The following is a 20,602-nucleotide window of genomic DNA, read 5'->3' on the forward strand; positions in this document are numbered from 1 at the left end:
ATTTTGACTATAATCCAGAATTTTTTAGGAAATGCTCTTACCAAATATTACTTTTAAAGATAGTCCCTATATAACCATACCCAATCATTCGGTATTTTTGGGATTATGGGCGTGTTTAACCGTACTGGTTTTACTTTAGTTTTACTTGGGTGAAAAATCTTTACACAAAAAATTAACCAGGACATAGCTGTCATTTATAATGGTCCCGAACGATTACGGGCATTTTAAATGCCCACCTCATGGTGAGAGGAATACAAAGTTCAACCCGGCCGATTTGATGACGTTTTTACTTGTTTTCTACTCATTTCGTTATTGTACATTCAACCAAGAAAATATGTTTTTTTCTTATCCAACTCCTAATCCTACAATCTCTAGTATTCATTTAACATTAATGACCAATTAATTTTAAAATAAAATCTGTATTAAAAAGCCACATTTAATTGCCTACCACATCGACATTAATCCACACTTTTAAATCTTATTAATATTCTCATAATTTTACAATAATTACCCATACATCATTAACTAATAAAATTTACAAATTCTACAAACCTATTTATTATTACGATTCACATAGCACAATACACATCACACAATTTTATTTCACATTATTGATTTTTATTTATCTTCCCCCAAATATTTGTTTATTGGCTTTTAAGGCATGACAACCAAACCAAGAACCAATGTATCGACCAAGGTCGTTATTGTTCGGCTAATTTGTTATTGTTATTCCAGTAATTATTTATACAAAATGGCCAAATGGCAAATAATAAACTTTTAGCATTTATCAATAAACAGTTTGACTTATCTGTCTTACTCCCTCGCCCTCCATTGCTCCCCTCTCTCAGTCTTCATCCTCTCTAATGCCACACAAATCATAACCATTGTCTATGTAATAAACTGTGTGGCCAAATGGTCGCCTTTATTGTTCCTCCTTTGTTTGATTTCCTTTTAAGAAATTTTTGATGGAGAGGAAGGTAAATGGAGATTTATGATTTGACAAAGTAAACACAATTAATACCCATCACTGAGGACAAAAAATACAAAGTTTTGGCAACCTCCAGCACCCCACCCTCTTGGTTCGCCCATCCGGGTATATTAATTTAAATATTTTTGCATTAGAAAGAATCAATCAAATCATTATTCATTCCACTCTCATATCTTGTCCTCGCTCGGCCTTTATCGACAGAGTTATGGGCCTAAAAATTATTGTCTTGACAACAAAAGAAAAATATCTATTATCTGATATTTGTATGAATGTGAATGCAAATCAAATATTTATTTATGATTTAATGAAAAATTGATTTGGGCCATAATGAAGTCAAGGCGAAAAGGAAGTTCACCGAAAATAATACCACAAAATATTAATAATAATAGAGGGGTGGATTTTTTAAAGAATATTTTTCAATACCGTGGATTTTTTAAAGAATATTTTTTCAAGGATCATTAAGGCGTGGATTTTTTTAAAGACTATTTTTTTAAGGACTATTTAAGGCGTGGATTTTTTAAAGAATGTTTTTTCAAGGATCATTAAGGCGTGGATTTTTTAAAGAATATTTTTTCAAGGATCATTAAGGCGTGGATTTTTTAAAGACTATTTTTTCAAGGACCATTTAGGGCGTGGATTTTTTAACGAATATTTCTTCAAGGACCATTTAGGGCGTGGATTTTTTAACGAATATTTTTTCAAGGACCATTTAGGGCGTGGATTTTTTAAAGAATATTTTTAATTTTTTAAAGATTAATTTTTCAAGGACTACCGAAGGCGAGGATTTTTTAAAGATATTTTTAAGGGCTACAAAAGGCGTGGCAATTTTTAAGATTAATTTTAAAAAAAAAATTCAAGGGCTACCAAAGGCGTGGCATTTTTAAAGATTAGATAAAAGATAAAAGAAAATTTTTTCAAGGACCAAAAATAGGCGTAGATTTTTCAAAGAAAAATTTTTCAAGGACCAAAAATAGGCGTGGATTTTTCAAATAAAATTTTTTCAAGGACCAAAAATCGGCGTGGATTTTTCAAAGAAAAAATTTTCAAGGACCAAAAATAGGCGTGGATTTTTCAAAGAAAATTTTTTCAAGGACCAAAAATAGGCGTGGATTTTTCAAAGAAAATTGTTTCAAGGACCAAAGAAGGCGTGGATTTTTGCAAAGAAAATTGTTTCAAGGACCAAAGAAGGCGTGGATTTTTGCAAAGAAAATTGTTTCAAGGATGTGGATTTTTAAAGACTGGCTTTTTAGTATCTCTTTCAGGCGTGGATTTTTTAAAGACTCGATTTTCAGTATCTCTTTCAGACGTGGATTTTTTAAAGACTACTTTTCAGGATCTTTTTTAAGCGTGGATTTTTTAAAGACTAGTTTTTCGGTATCTTTTTCAGGCGTAGATTTTTTAAAGACTAGTTTTTCAGGATCTCCTTTTGGCGATGATTTTTTTAAGACTTTTTTTCAGTATCTCTTTCAGGCGTGATTTTTTTAAGGACTCGTTTTTCAGGATCTCTTTCTGGCGTGGATTTTTAAAGACTACTTTTTCAGGATCTCTTTCTGGCGTGGATTTTTAAAGGCTAGTTTTTCAGGATCTCTTTCAGGCGTGGATTTTTATAGACTACTTTTCAAGGTATTTTTATTCAGCCTGGTTGACTGGAAAATTTGTATACAGCTTAGCTGAATTGAGTTTGTCATTAGGAAACTCTTATACTGCACGGTTGAATAGAATTTGTCATTGGTAAACTCTTACGCCGCCTGCAGAATAGAGTTCATTATTGGAAAAGTCTTATACAGACTGTAAGTTAGTCATCTGAAAAAATTTTTAAAGTTTGGATGAAAAGAGTTTGTTTTTTAAATCCTCGTATACAGCCTGATAGAATAGAGTTCGTTATGTGAAAACTCTTATACACCAGGGCTGAATAGGGTTTCCGTTATGAAATCGCTGAGAAAAAACACTTATATAGTCTGTCCGAATATTTCTTCTCAGAAAACTCTTATACAGCTGAGTTTATGTGAGTTTGCTATGGAAGTAACTCTTATACACCTGAATATTTTTTAATTTAAATATTTTTCATAGCCGAAATTAATTATTTAACTCTCCTTCGCTGTTAATTAATGTGCGACAATTTATTTTTTATTGTTCGTTGTTGTTTTTCTTTTTATAATAAAAAATTAATGATCATACGTTTTATGACAATTAAATTCAATCGTTGCAAACATAAAATTTAATTTTTTATTGCCATCATTTGTTGAACATCAGAATTCATTCATTTATTTCAGTCTTGTTTTCATATCGATTTTAACTTCCGTCGAATGGTTGGTTGGTTGCTCGGTATACCGCCAAGCCTTTGCAGTGGCCAAAATTAAACACACACACAACCACGTTGGCCATGATTGTGGTGGTGATGGACCGATACTGATGTGTCTGTTGCCGCCTTTTAAAGGCCAACTGCAGTTTTCATTTGAAATGACGATAACAACATAAATTACATCTTTAAATGGTTGTAATAAAAATTCAAATAAATTTATGGCCAACAACAAACGGACAAACAACCAGACAGATGAATGGATCAGATGAATCTAGAGACAGACAGACCGATACATATACACAACATAATCTACAATCATTTATTTATGACTTTTTTATGAGAGAAAGAACATTTTTATTATATTTCGGCATTTGTGTCTAATTTTTTCTCTTCGTTTCTTTTTCTTCAGGCAGCACATCGAATCCCGATGCAAAACGTCTGTACGACGATCTCCTTAGTAACTATAATAAATTGGTACGACCCGTGGTCAATGTAACGGACGCTCTAACGGTACGCATTAAACTGAAATTATCGCAGCTGATTGATGTCAATTTGAAGAATCAAATCATGACAACGAACTTGTGGGTGGAACAGTCCTGGTACGACTACAAACTGCAGTGGGAGCCCAAGGAGTATGGGGGCGTTGAAATGTTACATGTGCCCAGCGATCATATATGGCGACCGGATATTGTCCTCTACAACAAGTAAGTCATGCCACTCTGCTTTTCATACCGAATGTTTGTTTGTCCTCATCAAACCTCAATCACACAACCATCACAACCACCGCCATCACTTCAAACAATCTAAATAGTGCATTACACACATAAATACATACAAAGACACATATTTGTTCATTCATTCATTTCATGACTCTAAAAACTTTTCCAATTATTGTGTTAACCCAACAACAGCAACAACAAAACCAATAACAACAACGACAACTAACTTGTTTCATCTTGTTTTTTTCACGTTTTTCTTCTCATTTTGATGCTGTGTGGTTCGCTGCTTGTAATGATTTTCATCTGAAACTCCTCTTCATCGAACGTTGCTCTGTTCCTGTCTGCCTGACCGCCCGCCACCCCCATCCAGTGCTGATGGTAATTTCGAAGTAACTTTGGCCACCAAGGCAACACTCAACTATACGGGACGTGTTGAGTGGCGACCACCTGCTATATACAAAAGTTCATGTGAAATTGATGTCGAATATTTTCCCTTCGATGAACAAACTTGTGTCATGAAATTTGGCAGTTGGACATATGACGGATTCCAGGTGAGTTGAAGCTGGCTATTGCTTTGTGCTGTTTTTGTCTGGTTAAAAATGAAACACTTGAGAAAGTTATGGTGGCCATTCACACTATTTTGCAAAAAGAGGGAAGATGTGGTAACAAAAAACAGTGGTTTCCAGGCTGAATTGAAGATTTTCTGTAGAAATCACTTCATCTGGGCTGAATAGAAGATTTCCCAATTAAATCAGTATTTATATTGGCAAACCATATTCAGCCCGACTGTATAAGAATTTTACAATGGCAAAATCTATTCAGTTCCGTTGTATAAGAATTTTCCAATGGCAAACTCTGTTCAGCCAAGCGATATAAGAGTTTTCCAATGGCAAAATCTATTCAGTTCCGTTGTATAAGAATTTTCCAATGGCAAAATATATTCAGTTCCGTTGTATAAGAGTTTTCCAATGGAAAACCATATTCAGCCCGGCTGTATAAGAATTTTACAATGGCAACATCTTTTCAGCCCGGCTGTATAAGACTTTTCCAGCCAGGCTGTATAAGAGTTTTCCAATGACAAACTCTATTCAGCCAGGCTGTACAAGAGTTTTCCAATCACAACCTCAATTCAGCCAGGCTGTATAAGTTTTCCATGCCAGACTATATCCAGCCGAGCTGTATACGAGTTTTACAATGGCAAACTCTATTCAGTCAGGCTGCATAAGAGTTTTCCAATGACAAACTCCATTCAGCCAGACTGTATAAGAGTTTTCCAATGCCAGACTAAATTCAGTCAGGCTGTATAAGAGTTTTCCAATGCCAGACTATATTCAGTCAGGCTGTATACCAGTTTTCCAATGGCAAACTCTATTCAGCCAGGCTGTATAAGAGTTTTCCAATGGCAAACTCTATTCAGCCAGGCTGTATAAGAGTTTTCCAATGGCAAACTCTATTCAGCCAGGCTGTATAAGAGTTTTCGAATGAATATGTAATATGTATTTCTATAGAAATATCTTCCATTCATTCTGGCTGAATATGGATTTCCATTGGAGGATTTCTGTAGAAAATCTTCTATTCAACCAGGCTGGATAAGGATTTTTATAGGAATTCACCTATTCAGCCCGGCTGAATAAGGATTTCGATAGGGATTCCTCTATTCAGTCGGCTGAATACGGATTTCGATAGGAATTCTTCTATTCAGCCTGGCTGAATATGGATTCCTATAGAAATGTTTCTATTCAGCCTGGCTGAATATGAATTCCTATAGGATTTTTTCTATTCAGCCTGGTTGAATAATGATTTCTATAGGAAATCTTCTATTCAGTCTGGCTGAATAATCCTTTCTATGGGAAATCTTCTATTCAGACTGGTTGAATAATTATTTCTAAAGGAAATCTTCTATTCAGCCTGGCTGAATAATGATTTCTATAGGAAATCTTCTATTCAGCCTGGCTAAATAATGATTTCTGTAGGAAATCTTTTATTCAGCCTGGCTGAATAATGATTTCTATAGGAAATCTTCTCTTCTGCCTGGTTAAGTAAGGCTTTCTATAGGAAATATTCTATTCTGCCTGGCTGAATAATGATTTCTATAGGAAATATTATATACAGCCTGGCTGAATAATGATTTCTATAGGAAATATTTTATTCAGCCTGGCTGAATAGAGTTTTCTATAGGAAAACTTTTATTCAGCCTGGCTGAATAAAGTTTTCTATAGGAAAACTTTCATTCATCCTGGCTGAATAGAGTTTCCAATAGGAAAACTTTTATTCAGCCTGGCTGAATATGGATTTATATAGTAAATCTTTTATTCAACCTGGCTGAATATCGATTTATATCGGAAATTTTTTATTCAGCCTGTCTGAAAAATGATTGCTGTGGAAAATCTTGTACTCAGCCTGGCTGAATAATGATTTCTATAGGCAATCTTCTATTCAGCCTGGCCGAATAATGATTTCTATATGAAATCTTCTATTCAACTTGGCTGAATAATGATTGCTATAGGAAATCTTCTATTCAGCCTGGCTGAATAATGATTTCTATAGGAAATCTTCTATTTAGCCTGGCTGACTAATGATTTCTATAACAATTCTCCTATTCAGCATGGCTGACTATGGATTTCTATAGCAAATCTTCTATTCAGCCTGGCTGAATATGAATTTCTATAGGAAATCTTCTACAATAAAGCTTGATTGAATATGGATGTCTGTGGATAATCTACTTTGTTATGTGGCCTGAATAAGTATTTTTTTATTAATTTTTTTCAATTACCATCAATCGAACCACTGTTCCTTTTGTGTCCTCCACAATGAAATGTTTGCAGACCATCACGATTCCAGCTTAAATGGATCAATAACTCTCCACGACAAAGTGAACACTTCAATGTAATCTACAACTTTATTACTTCTATATACCTTGAGATGTAGGATAAATGTATATATGTATGCATGTGTGTGTGATGTGAATGTATACACAACCACATGAAACTAATACAAGTCGCTCATACAAATATATTTGCTAAATGAAATTAATTTCACATACTCAAACACCCGCACACACATCGACCATAGAAATCCCATACACACGTGTCGGATCCTTGGGTATTGGTTGTGGTGTTGGCGGAGGTGGCAGTCAACATGAATTGCCATACATCATTTGATATGAAAAGGTTTTTAAGTAGGGGTTTAAAAATGTAATTGCTTTAGAAAGAATTTAAGAAGAGTACGAAGAAGATGGGTGCGAATGGAATGAGAGGACAGAAGATAGTTTTTTATTCGTTACCTTTGAAAAAAAGGTGTAACAAAATACGATAATGTTTGTTGATGTGTTTGTATTTTGTTGTGCTTACCTTTACAACCATATCATTACCTACCCACACAAATAAACGAACAAACATCGCCCACCTTTAGTCAGTAAAGGGAGGAAGAGAGGAAGACTCATAGCAGTATCATGTCTACTCTGGCGGTTGTAAACAGCCAGCCATGCAGCCGAGGTATCCTAGGAAATAGTTTATTAAACTAATTTCCTTCATTGCTCACAGTAACAATTTCCGTTTTTGTTAAACATCATCTTTAAGTGTTTAGTTTATGTTCGCTGCCTGACTGGCTGGCAGCCTGGCCGAATGGCGTAGTCGGTTAGTTACTTTTCTGTACACCAGGCGTTTTAGTTAGTTGCGGTGATTTTAGTTGGCTGTTTTCTTCTTCGCCGTGTTTTTGGTAGTTGCCTTGTTTAGTCTCTCACACAGATTCCAGATGTTGGCCATTAAAAAAGGAAACCATGTTTTTCTTGTCCATCAGTCCAGGCTTTTTATGTTGATAAGGGAAACCAGAAAAACACAACAAAAACATTAACTTCTAAAGGGAAACTTAGAATTCTGTTTTATGCCATTATCATACCTTGTCGTAGTAAAGAAGTTAGAAAATGCAAAAATATTTAAGAAGTTAACAAATTTTTTGTAGTTATGCAGGAAAACCAAGAAAGTGCAACTGAAAGGTGGAACCTGATGTTATTTTCGTAAGATATTTGCTTTAGAAGTTACGGAAATGTTTACAACGGATTTGGCTCTGAATTTTAGTGGATGTATATATTTCCAAAAAAAAAGGCTAAGAAAATTGACATTGAATTCAGACACTTTCTGACATTCAATTAATATGAACCTACGATTTTATAATTTATGAAGTCTAGAGTGCAATTGTGACTGAAATAATGTATTTTGATTTTTAAACCCGCGATCAAAAATTGGAAAGTTTTAACATACGACATATCCCAAAAGAAATCAAGTTAGGAGGTAGGAAATTTCGTATGAAGCGAATGGGGAATCCGTGGTTCCGTAGACCTCCATAAACTACAATTAAATACAATAGTCAGGATAAGTTTATATTACATATGTCATAGTTTGAGGATATACTACAGCTGCAACAGCGACTAACTGTTACTCGTTATACCCTCTACCTTATGATCCGCTTCTCATTCCGTTCGCAACACCTCAAGCAGTAATAACAAGCAGTCCTCAAGCAGTAATAACACGTTTTTATGCATTAGTTCTAATAATAATATGTTCACTAAATGTAATGGAATTTAACATTAAAAAAAACTTCCGAAAAATTGAAAACAGTTCCAAGTTCAATGTGCTATTTAAGGTTTCATATATGTCTATAAATAGATCACCAAAAAGCGATCAATAATAAACAGTAAGGAAAGAAGTAAAGTCGGGCTGGGTCGACTATGTGATACCCTTCACCACTTTAGGTATATTTTACATATGTATCCTAACAGACGACGCGTTTTGTTATAAATCTATATCTGAACCGATATCAGGGAAACTTGCCAGAGATTAATTTATATAACATCAGTTCGTTGTGTCAATCGGCCTAGCTATGGATCTTTTCACAAAGCTTAACACATCATTCTAGACATAATTCAGTACGCTATACCAAAATTCGTGCAAATCGAAAAATATATAGGGTCTTTGGTGCACCAATTTCTTTAAATCGGATGAAAATACATAAATACATATTTAAATCTGAACCGATTTTCACGAAACTTGGCAAACATTATTCTCGATCTTATTCATAACTCTGTGCCAAATTTCGTGCACATCAAAATATTTCCAGGGACTTTAGTGGACTATTTACCTAAAATCGGGCGAAGGTATATATGCGAGCTATATCTAAATATAAACCGATTTTCACGAAACTTTGCACACATCATTCTAGACTTAATTCAGTACACTATGCCAAAATTCGTGCAAATCCTAAGATATATATGGACTTTGGTGCACTAATTACTTTAAATCGGATGAAAATACATATGGGAGCTATATCTAAATCTGAACCGATTTTCACGAAACTTGGCAAACATCATTCTGGACCTTATTCATTACGCTGCGCCAAATTCCGTTCAAATCAAAAGATTTCCAAGGACTTTAGTGGACTATTTACCTAAAATCGGGCGAAGCTATATGTGGGGAAAATCTGAACCGATTTTCACGAAACCTTGCACATATCATTCTAGACTTAATATAGTACGTTGTGCCAAATTTCGTGCAAATCGAAAGATATATAGGGACAATTATTTTAAATCGGACGAAAATATATATGGGAGCTATATCTAAATTTGAACCGATTTTTCCCAATTTTAATAGGGTTCGTCCTTGGGCCAAACAAATGAGATGTGCCAAATTTCATCCAATTCGGATAAATGCGACCTGAACTTTGTTTACAATTAAACATGGACAGACGGACGGACGGACATGCATAAATCGACTTAGAAAGTGATTCTATGCATATTCTCAAAAGGAATCATGCGTCTATCTCGATTTTTGCCTGTTACAAACATATGCACAAAGACATAATACCCTGTACCACAGTGTAGTGAAGGGTATAATAAAAAACAAAAATTTAGTCCCCCTACAAGACTAGAATATGGTTATTCAGACGGAGGTCTACCAGCAAGGCATATTTCACAAATACTACGAATCATAAGCTGTTCATTAAAGCGGAGCTCCGGGGAACAACAAAGTTTTTGAACTGGCTGACTTAATTAGTTTTTGACTGCATGAAATGATATGTGTTGTATAGTCACAAATCCTTGCAATGATCGGTATGTTTTAACCTTGATTAAATGTTGGAAATATGTATTTGTCATATTGGAAATCTCGTAAGATTTAAATTTTAAATCCTGATAACTAATACATTACGGAACCTCAAACACTATAAGAATAAGAATGAAACAATTTTCTGAGATTTCATTAGAGTTTTATAATTACTAAAAGGTAGCCCGACAATGATCACATAATTGTTTTCTCTGATGTCCCTATCCGGGTTATGTGTTTGGATTCAAGGTCTTTAACATCTCAATCTACCTATCAATTTTATACACTGCTCCAGGTGAACACATTTAGAAACATCTCATAAAAAGATTAAAAATACAATAAATTTCTTTGGTACTAGAGATCGTATGACTTTCATCACTACTCATACGCTCCCAAGTACACATTATATCAAACTATTCAATACCCTAGTTTTAATTTCCTTCATAAATACATTTCCCACAAAAAATATTGACTTGCATTTATCCGCCCCTCAATTACCATTATCTACTTGTTGTTGTTATTGTACAATTACAATTATGTATTTTATTTCACAAATATTAAATAAATGACAACAACAACGCAACATCTCATTTGTTTCACTTAATTTAAATGACCAACATATGGGTGTTAAATAGCTGCTAGCTGCAAAAGCAAAAAACAAAAAGCAAAAACATTCCAATTACGAAAAATATTATAAGCAACATTGTTGTTGTGAATGTGTTTGTTGGTCTGTGTATGTGTGCAATTTATTTTTCTGCAGTTATGCCATTCAAGTATCCTTGAAGAGGCGTCGTTGCTTGGCCAACACCAACACCACCACAACCAAATCATTAACTGTGTAATGCTGCTCATTCTTCCGCACCCTCTCTGGGTGTGTGTTTGAGTGCAAGTGTGCTCACAGTTATTGTTTATTACCATTTTTATTAGCCATCGAAAACAAATAACCTCAAGCATTGTTAACAATCTGCCAGCTACTGGCCAGCAGTTAATTTCTTTTTACAATACAAATACTCAACGACCGGCCATGAAGTGGCAATTTTATGGTATGGCCCCCCCTTCAGAGTTACCCCTCTCTTTATCTCACTCTCGGGGTCTTTATAACAAAAAATAAAACGTGATTAATTTTGTAGTGAACAACATTTTGGGCGTGAGTAATGAAAAAGGAATGAACGAATGAGTGAGTGTTCACTCATAAGTGTTTCATTGATATTCGTTTGGTAATTAAAGAAGGCGGCCGATAGATGATATCGAACAATAAAACAACCGAACTAATTAGTTTGGTGTTGTTTCTTTGGAAAATAAGCAAAAGTGTTGGAAAATCGATATAAGGTTAAGTTGTTTTCATTGGAAGGTTATTTTAATACTAGAAAGCTGTCGAGGTTGCCGGTATACGTATACCTCCAGCCTATGGTTTGCGGTTTTCAAAAAATGTGATAGAGGCCTGAATGGAAGTATTGCTGTATTGATTAAGATTATTTATTTATTCATAAGAAATTTAATTGATAAAATTTTAATTTATATTTAAGATTTTGTAGACATCCGAAATTTTCTTTCTACTTCGAGTTCATATTGTATACACCTATGCGTATAAGTAATATCTCACATGGTGCGTTTTAAATGTAATAATACGCCCCATGTGCCCATAGAACAAATTAAGTCAACTGATTTTCATTACATATTTTCAATATTTAATTATCGCGATTGCTTATTAATTTCTCTCTTTGTCCATTTCAGGTTGATTTACGACACATTGATGAATTAAATGGCACCAATGTCGTCGATGTTGGTGTGGATCTATCCGAATTTTATACATCTGTAGAATGGGATATATTAGAAGTACCTGCTGTAAGGTAAGTGTGAAATGCTAACCGCAATTATTAATCCAAAATTCAATTAAATGAAATTCACAAATTTAAAATTTAATTTAAAAACAAATATACAATTGCCAATACTCGTCTGAAATTACAATGAATTGGTCTTATAAAACGCTTCAAATGAGTTGACTATCTATCTATCCATCGATCGATCGATGTTCTTGCCTATGGCATTCAATTTGTATGTACGTAGTATGTAATGTAACAAATCGACAAACATCTGAAGTTGTTGCTGCTGTCGTCGTAGATGCTACATCTAAATGTATGTTGGTCGATTATACTGGAGAGAATCAGCCAGATGAAGATTAAAGTAAAATAGAGTTGTCGTGTTTTAGAAACATTAAAATTGGACTATTTAAAAATTAAAATTAATAAAAACCAGTGAGTGGTGCAGTATAGTCGGACGGGGCCGACCATACGATACCCTACACAACTATCACGGATCTCTAACATTCTGCGGATTTTTATTCCGAGCCTGGGCAATATTTCGTGATAGTTGCACCCTGTTGCAACAGCACCTCTTCCTTACACTGACATATATTCCAAATATTACTAATATTCAGTACAACCCTTCTAATTACTTATCCAGATTGCCTTCACGGTGGTTTGTGTTCGACTTTCAATTGCGGCCTATAGATCGACTCGAAAAAAACACAACAAAAATAAGTTTTTGGTCCAATTCATCGCAAAATGATTATCTGATCATCACCGAAAATTATAGCCGTTGTCCTTGACCATACCTGGATCCTCATGGAAAATTTAAAAGCGATCAGTGCTATATTTCCGCCCTCTAGTGTGGTAATGTGTTAATAAATAATATATGAATACATAAGCACCTGTAAATATGTAAGTGTAACTCCCACATCCGAATACATACGACAATATTGGTATCAATTTAAAGGTCAACCACTCCTCTTGGATGTACCATCAATTTATCGGGTCCATGTCCTTCAGGAGTAATTTTTCACATAAAAGTAAGGATCCATTTGACCCGCTAAATATTGACCGATCTTTATCGAAACAGGCATGCTTATTCTTTGGCCCGATCCCCTTCTCCATGTAAAAAATCGCGATGTTTGGGTCATAATTGCGGCCTCTGGAGCGACCAGAAAATCGACTCAGCGAGATATGACGATCGGTATACTTAAAGCTGGGTCTAGGACCAATATTTCGCGGCGTTACAAACTCTTGGGGCTGCACAAAGCTATAATACCCTTTGTGCAGCCCCAAAGAGGTATCTTGGTTCTGGAAAAGTTCTCATATTCCTCAAAGAGAGTTTCCTTGTCCTTGAAGAAAATACTCGACGACTTTGATGAAAATGCAGTTGGTCCACTCCTCAGTTTGCGTTGAAAAATTATTCTTTAAAAAATCAATGCCTCATTTGGTTGTTAAAAAAAATATTCTTTAAACCAGTAAGGAAAGTAGTAAAGTCGGACTATATAATACCCTTCACCACTTTGGGTATATTCTAAATATGTCTCCTAACATTAAAGTGAACGAACTAAAATATATGATCTTTATGCCTTCCTAGAACCTATGCTAAATTTCATTTCATTGAACCGATTTTCACTGACGAAATATATATGAGAGCTATATCTAAATCTGGAACGATTATCACGAAGCTTATCGCACATCATTCTACGCTATGCCAAATTTCGAGCAAATCGAATGATGTATAGGGACATTGATGCACCATTTTCATAAAATCGGACGAAAATATATATGGAGCTATAACTAAATCTGGACCGATTTTCACGAAACTCAGCACACATCATTCTAGACTTAATTCAGTACGCTGTGCCAAAGTTCGAGCAAATCGAATGATATATAGGGACATTGGTGCACCATTTACTGAAAATCGGACGAAGCTATATATGGGAGCAACATTTAAATCTGAACCGAATTTTTCCAATTTCAATAGGGTTCGTTCTTGGACCAAATAAGTGACCTATGCCAACTTTCATCCAATTCGCGTCATAAATGCGACCTGTACATTATTTACAATTTAACACGGACGGACATGCATAAATCGACTTTGAAAGTGATTCTATGCTTATTCTCAAAAGGAACCATATGTGTATCTCGTTTCCTTTTGCCTGTTACAAACATATGCACAAAGACATAATACCCTGTACCACAGTGTGGTAAAGGGTATAAAAATCCAAGCCTCAGTTTGCGTTGGAAAAATATTTTTCAAAAAAATCCACGCCTCAGTTTGTATTGGAAAAATATTCTTTAAAAAATCTACGTCTCAGTTGGTCCTTGAAAAAAAAAATTCTTTAAAAAGATCCACACCTCATTTATTTGAAAAATATTCTTTAATAAATCCACGCCTCAGTTGGTCCTTTAAAAATTCCACACAAATATCCCCTAAATAGAATTCACCTCAAGTGGTTTTTGAAAAAAAATCCACGCCTCAGTTAATATTTAAAAATTTCTTTCGATTTTTAAATCCACGAAAAGAAATTGAAAAACTTTAAAAAACACTCAGTTGAACTGAAAAATACATTTTTTGTTGTAATAAATGCCGTTGTCTTTAATAAATCCTCAGTTGGCCCTTGAAAAATATTCGATGTGTAATAAATCTATCGCCTTATGTTTGGCCCTTGAAAAATATTCTTTAATAAATCCACGCCTCACTTGGCCCTTGAAAAATATTTTATAATAAATCCATGCCTCAGTTGGCCCTTGAAAAATATTCTTTAATAAATCCACGCCTTGAAAAATATTCTTTAACAAATCCACGCCTCAGTTGGCCCTTGAAAAATATTCTTTAATAAATCCACGCCTAGTTGGCCCTTGAAAAAATTCAAAAGAAAATCCACGGCTGCAGGGTTGGCATTTTTATTATTATCATTGAAAAAATTTTCAATAAATCCACGATACCTCGTTGCCCTAATGAAAAATGGGGGCTTTAATAAATCCACGCCTAGCAGTTGGCCCTTGCAAAAATATTGATTTAATGATATAAACATTAAGCTATAAAAACAAAGATTGCATTTCCTAATAAAGAGACGCCTCAGTTGGCCCTTGAAAAATAGATTTAATAAATCCACGCCTAAGTTGGCCCTTGCCCTTGAAAAATATTCTTTAATAAATCCACGCCTCAGTTGGCCCTTGAAAAATATTCTTTAATAAATCCACGCATCAGATGGCCCTTCAAAAATATTCTTTAATAAATCCACGCCTTTGTTGGTTGAAAATATGGTGGTAATAAATCCACCATCAGTTGGCCACACAAAATATTCTTTAATAAAAATCAAAGCTCAGTTGGATATAAAAATATTCTTTAATAAATCCACGCCTCAGATGGCCCTTGAAAAATATGTTAATAAATCCAATATTTGGCCCTGAAAAATATTTTTTATGGATAATTTATTTCCTTGCATAAATTCAATGCAATGCAATATTAATCTAAACAAAATGTTGTCAGATTTTTAATAAATCCACGCCTAAATTTTGAAAAATATTCTTCAGCTATAAATCCACGCCTAAATGCTTGGCCCTTGAAAAATATTCTTTAATAAATCCACGCCTCAGTTGGCCCTTGAAAAATATAAATTAATAAATCCACGCTCAGTTGGCCCTTGAAAAATATTATTTAATAAATCCACGCCTCAGTTGGCCCTTAAAAAAATATTCTTTAATAAATCCACGCCTCAGTTGGCCCTTGAAAAATATTCTTTAATAAATCCACGCCTCAGTTGGCCCTTGAAAAATATTCTTTAATAAATCCACGCCTCAGTTGGCCCTTGAAAAATATTCTTTAATAAATCCACGCCTCAGTTGGCCCTTGAAAAATATTCTTTAATAAATCCACGCCTCAGTTGGCCCTTGAAAAATATTCTTTAATAAATCCACGCCTCAGTTGGCCCTTGAAAAATATTCTTTAATAAATCCACGCCTCAGTTGGCCCTTGAAAAATATTCTTTAATAAATCCCCGCCTCAATTGGCCCTTGAAAAATATTCTTTAATAAATCCACGCCTCAGTTGGCCCTTGAAAAATATTCTTTAATAAATCCACGCCTCAATTGGCCCTTGAAAAATATTCTTTAATAAATCCACGCCTCAGTTGGCCCTTGAAAAATATTCTTTAATAAATCCACGCCTCAGTTGGCCCTTGAAAAATATTCTTTAATAAATCCACGCCTCAGTTGGCCCTTGAAAAATATTCTTTAATAAATCCACGCCTCAGTTGGCCCTTGAAAAATATTCTTTAATAAATCCACGCCTCAGTTGGCCCTTGAAAAATATTCTTTAATAAATCCACGCCTCAGTTTGAAAAATATTTCTTAATAAATCCACGCCTCAGTTGGCCCTTGAAAAATATTCTTTAATAAATCCACGCCTCAGTTGGCCCTTGAAAAATATTCTTTAATAAATCCACGCCTCAGTTGGCCCTTGAAAAATATTCTTTAATAAATCCACGCCTCAGTTGGCCCTTGAAAAATATTTCTTCGGCCCGTAGATCTTTCGGAGAATTTTTCTTTCAAACACCCCAAGAGCTGCTTCATCTGCTTGTGCAAGTACCCATGCTTCAGATCCATATAACAGCACGGGTAGTATCAGCGTTTTGAAAAGTGTTAGTTTGGTCAAGGACTTAGACCATAGCAGCATCTGATGGCCAACACTATCCTTCTCCGATTTTCAAAACTGATGTCATTCGTTTTATTTATGGCGGTACCAATGTACCTCGGGGATTTTTTTCAAGGACCTGTAACTGCCGCGTGTTCACCCATAAGAACTATAAAAAATGGATTGAGGAGTCGGGTTAGTTACCCACACTCGTAAAACCCCTCCTACTATAAAAAAGCAAAAAAAAAAAAGAAAACCAAACCCGCCTAATCTTGACGACCCCCCAAGCGCATAAAGGATCACGATCTGCGAATCTGCACTTGGACGCACGTGCACAAGTTCTTCTACATCAGTCTTTTTTGCGTCCATGATCCGACCGAAGACAAAGATAAGCAGACCAAAGACATATTTTACGAGCGCCTAGAAACAGAGTATTATCGCTGCCCTGGCCATGACATTAATATTCTCCTAGGAGATTTTAATGCAAAAATCGGAAGGGAAAATATATTTGGCCCCACCGTCGGAAAATTCAGCCTTCATGAAACATCCGACAACGGTATGAGGTTGATTGACTTCGCGGCAGCAAAAAACATGGTAGTTAGCAGCACCAGATTCAAGCATCTCGATATACACAAGGTTACCTGGATTTCTCCTGATAAAGCAACGAGAAACCAAATTGTTCATGTTGTGATAGACGGAAGGCATTCATCCAGTGTATTAGAAGTTCGATCGGTACGAGGTGCGAATATCGATTCGGACCACTACTTTGTAGCAGCCAAGGTTCGCACTCGTCTTAACAACACGGAAACTCGACGTCGAGAAGCTGCAAACACAATAGGTAGCCGAGGCCTACTCCGCTCAACTTAACTATTCAATACCTGTAGTCAGATGCTGGTCAGGAGAATGCACCAGCTGATTAGTACAATTTGGCGGGAGGAGTACATGCCCTATAATTGGAACCTCAGCATCTTGTGTGCCGTGAACGAAAAGGAGGCTAGACGATATATGCCAACTATAGAGGATTAAGTCTCCTTCCCATCGCATATAAAGTGCTATCCAGCGTGCTGTGTGAACGACTGAAGCCAATGGACAATTACATTATTGGACCATACCAATGCGGCTTCAGAACTGGCAAATCCACCATTGACCAGATTTTCACTTCGCGCCAAATCCTGGAAAAGACCCACGAAAAACACATCGACACATACCACCTATTCGTCGACAATAAAGCCGCATTCGACAGCCCTATCCGTTTAGAGGTGTATAAAGCCATTCCTGCAAAATTAATACGTCTATGCAGGATAACTTGAAGTAGCACAAGGTCAGCATTTAAATTCGGAAAGGACCTATCGGAGCCCTTCAATATAATGAGGATTTAGACAAGGTGACAGTTTGTCGTGAGATGTTTTTAACACCCTGCTGGAAAAGGTCGTACGAGAGGCAAAAGTGAACAGAAATGGCACTCTGTACACCAAACAACACATGTTACTCGCCTACGCCGATGACATCGATGTAACAGCCACCTTTGAACAAATTGAGAAGGAGTCTGCCAAGGTGGGTCTGGCAGTAAACGGCGAGAAGACCAAAGCTGATGGTATCAACGCGCAAGACGTCCAGTAGACTCGGACCAACATAGGAACTTGAGAACTACAGCTTCGAGGTAGTTAAAGATTTTATTCTTAAAAAAATCCACGACTATGGAACTATTTTTTAAATAATCCAAGCCTGTGGAAGTCCCCGAAAAATATTTAAAAAAAAAATCCACTTCACTAAGAGGCCCTAAAATCTATGTTTTTAAAAAATACATGCCCCTTAGAGATAGTGAAAAAATATGTTTTTTACAAAATGCATGCCTCTTATGGGTCCCTAAAAATATTCTTTAAAAAATCCATACCTAAAGTAGTCCTTTACAAAGTATTCTTAAATAAACGCAGGTCTGTATTCAAAAAATTTAAATATCCGTTAATTGGCGTTGAAAAATATTTTTTCCGAATAATAATTAATTGAATATCTTCCCTTTGTATTAAAATTTCAATTTCGTACATGTCCTGCTCTATGTGTGGCTATCAATATTTATTCCAAAACCTGATTGATAGCTCAAAACAAGCTAAAACTCAATTTTCCAATTAAATTTCAATTTTTGTAATTGAAATGTAAATTCCCTCCCTTCTCCACACCTCCTCTTCTCTGATTTTGCTTTTGACATTTCAACATTTTATATTTGATTTGCGATTTAAACGCTACAGCTGTGATTCCAAACATTGCGCTTCTGCTGTGCTCTTTGTTGTCTGTTGTTCGACGTCGCCCTCCCCCACCCTCGAGATTAGATTACAAAAGGATTAAATATATTTATGATTTATTGAAGTATCCTCCATGCCATGTTATTGCTGTTGTTATTGTTGAGTTCAAATACCAAGCAGATTATCCTCTTCACGGTACATTGTTTCAAAGTTCAAATACCTGGCGGGAAAAGCATATCGAAGCGAATCGGTACAAGTGTAAAGGATGTATACTCCTTTTCTGAAAGTCCTTTGTAGAGGTGGTGCTGGTGCCACGAAAAGCAACGTAAATCTTATTTAAGACATTTATGCCAGACACAAAAGGCCATAACACAACCGCCAATGTTGGTATGGCTACAACGGGAGAGAAGCAGACAGACTGATAACATCGTCTATGACCAGGCATACATGGCTTGGCTAAATAGATTTATTACTTTGGAGACTAATGGTTCAATAGGCACCTCAACTTTTCTCCTTTACAAAACCCCTCTCTCCTCTTGCACCCAAACTTTCTAATGACATCTGCCTAACAGCTAAAATTTCTAAACTATTTTTTTGTTCTCCACTCTTTCCCTTTTTTTAGCTGTCAAACAAAAAGTCATCTTGTTAGCCTTTCAACTTGCCTTTGATTTCAAGTGTTCTCTGCTGCTAATTCAGTTGGCAGTTTTTTTCTTTAATTTCTCCTACTTTTCGTTAGCCGTTTTTTTTAGTCAGCATGGAGGCCAAACTTATTGAAATATGAGTGGCTGACAATGTTCTGTTGTTCGTTCGTTCGTTTGGCCCTTCTATGTTTACCAGTTTGAAGACAACACCATGCTGGTTGGTTGGCCCGACTGGCCCCAATCGTTCTCTTATTGACTTGACTTATATTTGGACAGTTTTTTGTTTCGCCCTTCATCTTTTCCCACGTCTTCGTTTTGACAAAGGTTGCTTTAACTTGCCCCCAACAAATGTGTTGGGGATATTTTTTGTCCCAGGTTTTTTTCTGGTGTTCACTTCGGGCTTTCCCCCTCCAAGGTTCGTGGACGTGGTCATACGTTTTTGATTTATTTATTATTATTTGCAAATAAATTATTTTCGAAACCTTTCCACATCGACACCCACCCACCGATACATACACAATGATATTAAAAACACATATTTAAATAGGGTTGCCGTATTCATGGGACGTTCAAAACGTATTAAGGCCTTGAAAAAATATAGTTTAAAATATCCACGCCTTGTATTGGTCCTTGAAAAAAATATTCTTTAAAATATCCACGCCTTGTATTGGTCCTTGAAAAAAATATTCTTTAAAATATCCACGCCTTGTATTGGTCCTTGAAAAAAATATTATTTAAAATATCCACGTCTTGTATTGGTCCTTGAAAAAAATATTCTTTAAAATATCCACGCCTTGTATTGGTCCTTGAAAAAAATATTCTTTAAAATATCCACGCCTTGTATTGGTCCTTGAAAAAAAATATTCTTTAAAATATCCACGCCTTGTATTGGTCCTTGAAAAAAATATTCTTTAAAATATCCACGCCTTAAAGGACCCTGAAAAATATTCTTTAAAAATCCACGCCTTAAAGGACCCTGAAAAAATATTCTTTAAATATCCACGCCTTGTATTGATGTTGGACCCTGAAAAAATTTTCTTTAAAAAATCCACGCCTTGTGTTATGCCTTGAAAAAATATTCTTTAAAAAATCCACGCCTTGTGTTATGCCTCGAAAAAATATTCTTTAAAAAATCCACGCCTTGTGTTATGCCTTGAAAAAATATTC

The 20,602-nt window shown here is 35.4% G+C and overlaps 1 protein-coding gene across 1 annotated transcript in view; it reads left to right on the plus strand.

The window, feature by feature from the left end:
* Positions 1-3,773: 3,773 nt before the first annotated feature.
* Positions 3,774-20,602, plus strand: part of LOC133321902 (acetylcholine receptor subunit alpha-like) — a 45,182-nt gene continuing 28,353 nt past the window's right edge. Inside the window, exons 1-3 of the mRNA XM_061530974.1 lie at positions 3,774-3,994; positions 4,380-4,560; positions 11,839-11,954. Of these exons, the coding sequence (XP_061386958.1) occupies positions 3,858-3,994; positions 4,380-4,560; positions 11,839-11,954 (434 nt within the window). The 5' untranslated portion in view covers positions 3,774-3,857. The remainder of the gene's footprint in view (positions 3,995-4,379; positions 4,561-11,838; positions 11,955-20,602) is intronic.

This window comes from Musca vetustissima, unplaced genomic scaffold, assembly GCF_032173495.1.
Source record: "Musca vetustissima isolate MV318-11 ecotype Yass unplaced genomic scaffold, APGP_CSIRO_Mvet_v1 utg46116, whole genome shotgun sequence".
In the NCBI taxonomy this organism is placed as follows: domain Eukaryota; kingdom Metazoa; phylum Arthropoda; class Insecta; order Diptera; family Muscidae; genus Musca; species Musca vetustissima.